This window comes from Salvelinus fontinalis, chromosome 40, assembly GCF_029448725.1.
Source record: "Salvelinus fontinalis isolate EN_2023a chromosome 40, ASM2944872v1, whole genome shotgun sequence".
NCBI lineage: Eukaryota > Metazoa > Chordata > Actinopteri > Salmoniformes > Salmonidae > Salvelinus > Salvelinus fontinalis.
The window spans coordinates 19940731-19951602 of record NC_074704.1 but is presented as its reverse complement, the minus strand read 5'-3'; the positions used below and the strand labels follow the sequence as shown (position 1 = coordinate 19951602).

Genomic DNA, 10872 nt, shown 5'->3' with positions numbered 1-10872 from the left:
TTATTGACTATGAAGTGCTTATCATTTAGGGTTTCCACTAGCTTTCACAGCCACAGTCTAAATAAGCAATTTTTTTGTTGCTTTTTGGTCTTAATTTAAGGGATTTATTTTTATTTTTATTTGACCTTTATTTAACTAGGCAAGTCAGTTAAGAACAAATTCTTATTTTCAATGACAGCCTAGGAAAAGTACTTTTTATCTCAAGGCTAACTACCAGGAAGTTTGAAAAGACAGGCTGAGTGGGGTGGATTTATATTCATGAGCTTGCCTTGACTGACAGCTCTTTGAAACACCTATGTCAAGCAACTTGGATGCACTGCTCACAGTGAGCAGTGTTGCAGTAAAATAATCTCAAGCTAATTTGGTGATACACAAAGCAACAACATTGAAATTGCAACAACACTGAAATTGCATCAAAGATATATATTTGTATTATCCCATGTGGCATGTCTCTTGTGATGCGGTTCACAGCAGCACTGACGGATGTGAACAGCTGCGTCAGAGTTTTGAACAACCCTCGCCCCTTTTGTTCCATGCTGGCGGAAGACCCAGCTAGCCAATAACTAGCTAACACCAGACACAGATGAAAGGGGAAACGTATACTAAACAAAAATATAAACGCAACATGTAAAGTGTTGGTCCCAGGTTTCATGAGCTGAAATAAAAGATCCCAGAAATGTTTCATACGCACAAAAAGCTTATTTCTCAAAAATTTTGTGCACACATTTGTTTGCATCCCTGTTAGTGAGCATTTCTCTTTGCCAAGATAATCCATCCACCTGACAGGTATGGCATATCGACAAGCTAATTAAACAGCATGATCATTGGACGGGTGACACCTGATGAACCTGAGGAATATTTCTGTCTGTAATAAAGCCCTTTTGTGGGGAAAAATTCATTCTGATTGACTGGTCCTGGCTCCCATGTGGGTGGGCCTACGCCCTCCCAGGCCCACCGATGACTGCGCCCCTGCCCAGTCATGTGAAATCCATAGATTAAGGCTTAATGAATTTATCTCAATTGACGGATTTCCTCATATGAACTGTAGTTCAGTAAAATCGTTGAAATTGTTGCGTTTATATTTTTGTTCAGTGTATAAGTATCTGTGCCATAGATGAATAGGGTAAACTTTTAATTATATTTGCTGACACCCTACAGTCATACTTTGGCACCAGTAGAATAGCTATCTAGCTATATAAACCATGCTCTTCTGCAAACACGCCTTCTCCATCGTTGGTTACAAAGCGGTACTTGTTTAAATTAGGTAAGAGAATATCATGTTACCGTTGGTGTACTAAAATGAGAGTTAAGGTGGTCACCTTTTCTTCTTAACAATGAATACAAGTGTTTGACATGGGTGATGGGACCTGTAATTTTATGATCAAACTTTATCAATGTAGCGGCAACAGTCATTTTTCATACTTTGGTCATCAAACTTTGATCTGGTTTCCTTCAAATATCATCCAATTTCATGAAAAACATGATTTTGACGGTTCACCTATAAAGCAGATAAATTGTATAAAAATGTTTATGACTTTGTGGCTATAGAAGCCAATAGTGTGCAACTGTAGCCCACAGTTCGGGACGTTCCTGCATGTGGGCATTCCTGCATTTGCAGGAACCCCCACCTCCCTCGAGCATTCTATTGATTTCTGCATGAACACCCCCTCGAGCATTACATCTTCATCACAGAGTTTCTAAACCCAGAGGCGCAACTTTGCAAGATTTCTGGGAACGCTTGTGAAGCAGACCAGGCCGGGGTTTGAGAAGTCAATGAAAGAAGTGAAAAATGTCTATTGGAGAAGCAGTTTCTGCCTATCTGTAACGCTCGTCGGAAGAAGTGGACCAATGTGCAGCGTGGTACGTGTTCATGATACTTTATTTACTCAGAACACCCAAACAAAACAACAAAAGAATAACGAACTTCACGTTCTGCAGGCTTCTCAGAGCTAACAGAAAACATCCCACAAAACTAAGGTGGCAAAACAGGCTGCCTAAGTATGATTCCCAATCAGAGACAACGATAGACAGCAGTCCCTGATTGGGAACCATACCCGGCCAAAACATAGAAACACAAAACATAGAATGCCCACCCCACATCACACCCTGACCTAACCAAATAGAGAAATAAAACATCTCTCTAAGATCAGGGCGTGACACTATCTTCATACTGTACTGTCTTTTGTATTCATGCTTGTGTGACTCTTCTGAATGTGGGTCAAAAGGGTCAGAAAAGTTTTTCGCCCCTGCCTCCCGGAGTCCTCCTTGCTAGCTAGCAGGACGCGGGGCGACACCGGTAGAGTGTTCTTCGCTCCTGAATGCCAAACACCTGCCCTCACCGTCATTAACAGAACTGTGGTAAAACAGTGCCCGACAGGCGGGTGGGTGAAGGACACTGTCTACCGGTCGCACCCGCCTCCCGCCTGCTGTGTTCTGGAGAAAACCGTTCCCCACAGGTGGGGGCGAAGAACACTGTCTACCGTAGCTACAACCTAGCCTCAGATCATTTCTTATTACTATGTACGTAAATCCGGGACACTCCCTTTAGTATGATATGTTACGTTTTGTATGGTATGTATTAATTTGTGGATGTCCATCATCCATTTAGTGTGATATGTTACGAATTACAATTTGTATATGTTACGAATTTGCAAAATGTACAATATGTTATGAAGAGACCCCCCAAAACATTTTTAAAATAGGCCCATCTTAGCAAAATTATGTTGAAAAGACATGTAAAATATGTATTTTCCAGACGTTAAGGTTTGGTTTAATTTAGGTTCTTATTGAGAGGTGAAAATACATATTTGCATATTTAAAAAACATTTTCCAGGACTTTGAAAATGCATCTTTTGCAGACGTTGAAAAAATACGTATTTCAGTTCTGAATGAATGTTGAAAATACACATTTTCCAGATGTTGAAAATATGTATTTCCCGATGTTGAAATCAGCCTCATTTTTGGGTCTAAATGAAAATTTAAAATATTTATTTAATTTAACACAAGTCTACCATTAATCAGTATCCCAATGACCTTACATTTATTATACAAATGGCCCTCCTATGAGGCTGATCAGACCACAAAGGAAAGCCATGATAGAGGTCAAAAGTCATACCACCCTTTTACAGCCGTGTTGCATACTATATTATACAAATTAAAGAAAAACCATCAAACATTTTCTACATGTTATATCCCAGGTTCCCAGAACATTACCCTTATCTAAAGAAATCACGTGTTTAATTAAAACTCAGAAAATAAACTAATATTCCATGTGTGTACTCCTTTAAGATATCGTCTCTAGGAAACATGGAAATCTCCTCAAACCCAAAGGCTAAAAACAAACAAAACATTTCCAGGTCTTTTCAATTTGGTAGGAACATGCCTCTCTCACTCGCTCCCTTCAAGATTACAGCCCCCAGAAAACATTCCAAAGAAAGACAATGAAGCACTCCTTTTCACAGAAAAAAAACACTTGGTCAGCATTCATTATACTACCCCGATTCAGAAACCCAAACGTTTACTACAAACGAAACCTAATGATAATGATAATTCCATTGTACTCCCTCCAATCATTAGTTTTAAATTACCTCAATGGTTCATTAAACTTAATTGAACGTGGTTACAATACTGTACTTTAAATCCATGAAATTCCCCTACTACTTGACTAGTTTAGCCCAAGCTTGCTTTGCAACATTAAATCCCATTCAGTCTGTCTGCAACAGTCTCTCAAAATGCTTGATATGAATACCCTGCCCTTAGACCCCCACAACTCTGATTAATGTGCACTGTCCCTTTAAAATAAAATTAACTCAACCTGCAATCCACTTAACTAACCTAACATTGTTCCACGTAATGGAAACAGATTATAATGTCAGAGTACATTAACTTCCTGTTCAATTTCACTGGTGTTACCTAAACAATCAAACCAAGAATCAATAACCAGAAACACAAAACTTTAACGATTCGACTATTCAGACCTGAATCTCGTACAGCCAAATATAGGCCAGTGAGCGCGGCTAACTGTCCTTTTCTTACCAGTGGACAAAAATATAACCTCTCCTCCAACAACGTTCTGCCTTACCGCTATCGTACGATTAAAACCAAACTTTACTATCCCTTCTTTCGGCTTCACCCTTATGAATTGTTCCAGCCTTAAATGTAAAATACATAGCCAAAATGTATATGCTACATCAGTCAATCCATAAGAATAAAAACACATTTCGATGGGCACAACTCTATCGCAATTCTCTCTCCGTTATTATTTAGAATTCATTAGATTTAGGTAACTGTCTCTTCTATGATTCAGTCATTTAAATACGACTCCATTCTCAATACGTTATTCCAGCAGACCATTTAGGCAAGACAACGTATTCCATCGAAATCGCCTTGCTATTATTTAGAATGGATTAGTCTTTCAATTTAACCTAAACAATCTATTAAAAAGTTAAATTTATCAATTTTCAAACACTAGCGACCGTATCTTTCCAGGCAAAACATACCAATAGTATGCTGTCCTGCCCATCCCCGGTCACAATGTTTACAGCCTTACACTCCCGGGCGAAATGCCCTGTCTCATCGCAATTGAAACAATTTCTATCGTCTGATCCTGTCAATTTTTTCCCCTTCTCTCTTAGGTCCCTTCCCCTTAAGGCCTCCTTTATGTTTGTCTACAAGTATCTCGAGGTGATCTGCTTCTTTCTTTTCTACTCCTCTGAGTCTCCAGGCATTTTAAGATCTGGCATGCATCTGCAATGTAGTCAGGGAGGAACTTGACCAAAGCCTTCCCATTGACTTCGAGGCTAGGCGTACACCACTAAACGATCCTTCTGGATAATAATGGAAGTCTCCCAAAAAACAAAGGGGCGGTTTAAGGAAAAGGACCAGTTAGAAATGCCAGTGCCGATTTCTGGTTCCAGTCCGCCAGTGGAGGTTGAGGGAAGAACGACGCAAATGGCAAACCATGGGTTTGATACCATTCCGCTGCAGTTACCACAAGCTCGGTCTCCCCAATTAAGGGGCCACCAACCTCCTGTGCAGTCCACCCATTCCTCAGACCCTTTATAGCCAGATTTCACATTGCAAGCCCAATAGCTTACATGCTCAATCAGAAACCTTGGGACAGAGTCACATTAATCCAGGATGTGATGTCTGGCTTACGCAAACACCAATACAGACCAAAGACTAAGCTAGGAAATGTCAGTTGGCCGCAACAGGCACTCACTTTAACAAATGAAGGCAATATTTCAGATTACTCTAGCATGTAGTGCATAATGGTGAAAACAGAAAGTCAGTCGAAGTAGCATTATATAATTTATTTTTCAAATAGATTAACAGGCATATCTTGAGATATCATCTGTGTTGTGGTAGTCCCTTCACTGGTTGAGTTCGCCAGGAACAGATGTGGTGCTTATGTCACTTTGTTGTAGTGTCATCCTCCTTGTGTGCTGGGACATCAGGACCAGCACCAACCTCAGTGAGTTGGAGTGTGCTGCTGCTTGGATAAAGTCTGTTATGGGCCACCACGACAACGCCTTCCAATTCTAGAAATTGGATAGTGGACTGGGAACACACCCCTTCTTTATGAAACCACATCAACAGTTCTGAAGTCAGAGGAAGATATTTAAGTGATTCTGGCAATTGCCATGTGCAGGTTGACATTTATTGAGACGGTATTGTCATGGAGGCAGAACTGAGCGATTTCCACTAGATGTGCCAGATGGAAAGTCAAAATTGGCTACATTGTAACTATGTATGCTTTTTGGTTTTAATTTATTGTTAGGCATTAGGGTTGGCAGTGAGGATAATGTTTAAAAATCCTATTTTATTACTTTGTGGCTGTGCCAGCTAGTGAACATTCTGCAGTGCCATCCCAATAAGTGCTAACCTGCTTGCCATGTGCAGTTTTTTCCCCTCTAAAATAGCAGTACCATCATTCCATACATACCCTTTCAATAGGTTCCAATCTCATACTGATCCTCAGTCAGACCCTCTTTCTCTGTGGTAACCTCAAGGTCTCCATTGGGCTCAGGTGTAGGAATCAACTCAGGGTCTGGAGTGGCCTCCAGCTCTGAGAACAGACTATTTAGCACAGAGCCTACATGCAATTATCATACATGCAAAACAGTAACGTACTGTCATGAACGCTTTGGGCGATTAGTTCTTTCTGCCTGATGAAGCCATCATTTGTTCTAGAGCTAACGAGACCGTGCTTGTTGTTGGGTCTGACCTTCAGACCCAAGGGACTAGCTGCATTTTGGGATTGGGCGAAATAAGGTCCTGGAATTAAATGTAATAGATTAACACAGCCAGTGTTGGCAGAATTGCTAGACTATAGGGATAGGAAAAGACAGGTGTCCGAAGTGGCAACCGATGACCTATAGAGTGCACTACTTTTGACCAGTGCATCGTGGTCTGGGCAATAGCCTAGACATCCTGGTTGCCTCCCACACATGATAAACTGGCTTTACACTTCTGTACGTACTAGAATGCGAATTTGGCACAGAGCAACTAAACTAAGTCTGCCTATGTCACTACCTTATCCGCTTGAATACATACAAAAGAGTAGCTAGCAAGATGGAGATCAGTTATTTTTAAAGAGTGCATTATGCCAGTGGCTAGTTTGCCTCAACTACCTTCACTAAATCCACTGCAAAGGTACTCCCTACAAAATTTGGTTTCAAATCATGACGTTCTGCTATGTCTGCCTCGTGATTTGTTGGGAGAAGTTGCCAAATGAGTCAGTCATTGAAACCAAACCCTAGTCACTACTGTTGCCTAGTTTTGGGTTATCAAGACTACCTGTTCAAAGGTAGTGCACCACATAAGGAATAAGATTACACCATGTCAGAGTCAAATTACCTCTCTTGTAGTCCATGCCACTCCAACGACTGCCAGGTGATACGGGCTTCCTGTCCCCTTTTGAGGCAGGGAAGCCAGGTACATCGAAACCTCCACTCATCCGTGGAGATACAGGTGTACTCTTCTGTTTACTTGGAAGGACCATCACAGGGCCCAATGTAGTATCCTGGTCCCATACTAAAAGGACAACACATTAATTAAACACATGCAACCGCACACTTTCAGTCAAGACACTCAATTAGTCTTCTCCAATATGGTTGAGATGGAAATTGAGGGAAGGTCCCACCCCTGCAATGTGTTTTGAGAAGTTGGTGATGGAATAGAGGGATTAAGATGTCAAATACACCTTTCTTGCCTTTCATCCCAATACTCATATTGTCACCAGAGGCTTTGTTGTGGTAGACACGAGGTTCAAGTTGGCTACCACCTAGTCTTGGACTGAGGGGACGTTGTGCTGGAGCTTGATCAACCCCCTTCTGTCTACTCAGGCTTGGACAACGCCCACATAGCAAATCATTCTCATCAGCAGACCTCCATCTGAAATGTATGAAAGATCTACTCATGGACCAACACACCCCTTTTTTAAAAAGCAATGGTTATTCCAGTGAATAGGTCACAGCCCAGTAACAATAGCTAAGGAAATGTGACTTATCCCACCTGCCATCAATGAAGGAGCATGCCTTGTTGCTAGGCTCTGCGTGGGCCATGACAGGGACTGCCATAAGGTGGCAGGTGACGTACAGCTGTAAAAACAGGATAAGCAAAACAAAGATTCAGAATCACAGTAGCCTACATAATGTCTGTAAATTATGTTACTGTATAATCATTTAACTACAGTACCCAAAATGGCCTCTACAACATCTGTTCTTTTTTTTTTTTTTTTTTTTAAATACCATCCTCACCTCTGCCCTGTCCTCCTGGTAAAACCTAAAGGCATCAATGTGGAACCCGAGCTTGTTGTCCTGGGTTCTACGCATGAAACCAGAGCGGGAACCAGGCAGCTGGGAATCCATCAAGCACCTGGAGGGAGGTAATATTAAAATACATATTGGGGCATCGTCCTTAGTAACCAATTAAGTATCAAAGCCACCAAGCACCAGTTGACTACTTTAAAAAAATGGCATATTCTATCGTTCTCTACGGGCCAGCCGGAGAATAGTCGTTCTAAGCCATTTTCCCCCCCTGCTTACCCATCACTCTCAATGAAGACATATCTGGGGACAGAGTTGCTATCAGGGTCCAGTGTGGCCACGCAGCTGCTAACAAAGACCCTGAGCCCGGCGTGGTGAGCAACCCTGACAGACGCCTCAATGTTGATGGGATCACCCAGGAAGTAGACTCCAGAAGCCCGCTCATAGAGCCAGTCACCTGGAAAGGAAATGGCAATAAAGACAGGATATCCAATAATGAACTAATGGAGCCTAACAATACGCCTTATAGTCCAAGGACCATCTGTTTAGATGTGAAGTGGCCCTGGTAGCTAAAGCGTCTATTGCAGTGTAGTTCAAGAAACAAAGCCCTCTTTCATATCACTTCACAAGTGCAACACTTCATCTGCACCATTTAGTTGTAGCCGACAGTATTTCAGTGACAACACGTTTGTGGCGTCAATCTTCCGTTTATACACAGATAACAAATTAGCACAGGTACATCTCTGTATGTTAACCATTAACAAGCACTGTCACATGGAAATATGTCCGTGTGGGAACCCTATAAAACGTGAAGTAATTGATATTTTTTGAAAATGTAGCGCTGATATGAAAGACCCTTCTGCAAGCGATGCGTTTTAAAGTTACGAACGCGAGTCGCTATGAAAACTACCCCGGCCAGAACATATTGTCAATAGTCACTCAACTATTGAGCATCAAATAATGGGTTTGTTAACAGGGCCATGTTTTAGTAGGCAAACTGTATAACGTTGCAGATAGAAGTTTCACCAATAACAGTTGTCTGATGTGATTCCGTATTTTGCATGTCAGAGGGGCATTTGTGCTACATAGTACATTTTTATCTGCCTGCGGCTATGGAACCCTGACCTGTTCACCGGACGTGCTACCTGTCCCAGACCAGCTGTTTTCAACTCTAGAGACAGCAGGAGCGGTAGAGATACTCTCAATGATCAGCTATGAAAAGCCAACTGACATTTAGTCCTGAGGTGCTGACCTGTTGCACCCTCGACAACTGCTGTGATTATTATTTGACCATGCATGAACATTTGAACGTCTTGGCCATGTTCTGTTATAATCTCCACCCGGCACAGCCAGAAGAGGACTGGCCACCCCCCATAGCCTGGTTGCTCTCTAGGTTTTGGCCTTTCTAGGGAGTTTTTCCTAGCCACCGTGCTTCTACACCTACATTGCTTGTTTTTGGGGGTTTTAGACTGGGTTTCTGTACAGCGCTTTCATATATCAGCTGATGTAAAAAGGGCTATATATTAAAAAAAAAATGTATCTGAACATTCAATTCACAGGTTTTACCAAGCTTCTGGGAGAGCGCCATTGAATCCTTTTGATTGATTATCTGAATGTTCAACAAAATTGTACCCTGCAAAATGCAGCCCAGGATTTATATACCCACTTGTCATAAGCTTCAATGAGAACTGCAGCGTGTCTTCAGCAGGCACTGTGGCGGTGAAAGGGATCCAGGTCGGCTGGAGAGGAGAGCTGTTCAAACTGTACTTCCTGAAACAGAAAGTACAGACCGGTAAATACACCAATAGGTCAACGCAGAATTCCTATGATCGTCATAACAGTATAGCCTTAACTCACCTTTCATAATGACACTCAATTGGGATTACAGCACCAGCCATTCGAATAATGCCATCTGGTGTGGTTCTGGGTGTATATCTGAGGAGGTTTGTGTAGATCAATGAGTCTTCGTTCATCTGTGGAGTCACAAAGCAGCATTTAAGAGAAAGTTGTTTCAAGAAGTCAACTACTGAAAACAAATATATATAAATATATTACCAGGTACTTGGTTCCACAGTCCGAAAGTGCTGCAAATATTCTGTACTCATCTCTGGCTGCTGAAGCTGTAGCCCTACAGTGCTCTTGGTCTTGGTACTGTTCAACTCCAAGTCGCAGGTCATCCACGTCGATTAGATTACCGAGTTTAAACAGATCAGCCTTCACGACTATCTCCATGTAGTCTGAATGGCACGTCACAGCGACAGTTTCTACTCGAACTGGCCTTGAAACTGTTTGTTGGAGTGGAGGCTGTTTAAAGCGTGGCCGATTGTCAAATTGCGGTGTTCGCCTTGGAAGTTGTTGCCATGTGTCAGTGCTATAAGTATATGACAAAGCAGGAGAGATTAAGAAGTTTTCCACAAGTAAAAACCAAACCAGTTGCTTGAACAACAACCTGAGCATGTTTGCCATCATGAGTCCCATGCCAACAACTAATGTGACTCTGTAGGTTAGAGGACAGCGTGCCTCTGCTATGCTACAATTGATGAAACTGAGGTAGCTTTTAACAACCAACCAGACTGCACACCTGGGCTGGATTACGCCCTAATTGGGCCTTGCATCTGATTAGTCAAGATCTTTAATTGGCACGCATGTTCAAATCAAGTCACATTTTATTTGTCACATACACATGGTTAGCAGATGTTAATGCGAGTGTAGCGAAATGCTTGTGCTTCTGGTTCCGACAGTGCAGTAATATCTAACAAGTAATCTAACAGTTCCCCAACAACTACAACTAATACACACAAATTTCAAAGGGGTGAATGAGAATATGTACATATAAATATAAGGATGAACGATGGCCAAGCGGCATAGGCAAGGTGCAATAGATGGTATAAAATACATTACATAAATATGATATGAGTAATGTAAGATATGTAAACATTATTAAGTGGCATTGTTTAAAGTAGCTAGTGATACATTACATCAAGATGACAAGATGCAGTAGATGGTATAGAGTACAGTATATACATATGAGATGAGTAATGTAGGGTATGAAAACATTATATGAAGTGGCATTGTTTTAAAGTGGCTAGTGATACATTACATC

At 41.6% G+C, this 10872-nt stretch overlaps 1 protein-coding gene across 4 annotated transcripts; it reads right to left on the bottom strand.

Moving 5' to 3' along the window:
• Positions 1–5291: 5291 nt before the first annotated feature.
• On the bottom strand, positions 5292–10305 carry LOC129839506 (zona pellucida sperm-binding protein 3-like). 4 transcript variants are annotated; one of them, XM_055907001.1, is made up of 10 exons: positions 9825–10305; positions 9627–9742; positions 9436–9539; positions 8049–8226; positions 7761–7878; positions 7516–7601; positions 7205–7395; positions 6859–7035; positions 5945–6067; positions 5292–5600 (listed from the first exon to the last, which is right to left on the bottom strand). In XM_055907001.1, exons 1-9 carry the CDS (start codon positions 10245–10247, stop codon positions 5949–5951), a joined length of 1512 nt encoding a protein of 503 aa, XP_055762976.1. In that variant the 5' UTR covers positions 10248–10305; the 3' UTR covers positions 5292–5600; positions 5945–5948. The 4 variants fall into 4 exon arrangements, with proteins under 4 accessions (XP_055762976.1, XP_055762974.1, XP_055762977.1 ...); XM_055906999.1 differs by having other exon boundaries at positions 5292–5559; XM_055907002.1 differs by having other exon boundaries at positions 5292–5491.
• Between the last annotated feature and the right edge of the window lie 567 nt (positions 10306–10872).

What these genes read in the sequence shown, in the direction of transcription:
- LOC129839506 (XM_055907001.1), bottom strand. Translation starts at nt 10,247, where the DNA reads ATGGGACTCATGATGGCAAACATGCTCAGGTTGTTGTTCAAGCAACTG. An exon ending in GTCTTCATTGAGAGTGATGG is followed by an intron (nt 7,879 to 8,048) that starts GTAAGCAGGGGG and finishes ACCTCCCTCCAG; the next exon opens with GTGCTTGATGGATTCCCAGC. An exon ending in TGCTCCTTCATTGATGGCAG is followed by an intron (nt 7,396 to 7,515) that starts GTGGGATAAGTC and finishes CATACATTTCAG; the next exon opens with ATGGAGGTCTGCTGATGAGA.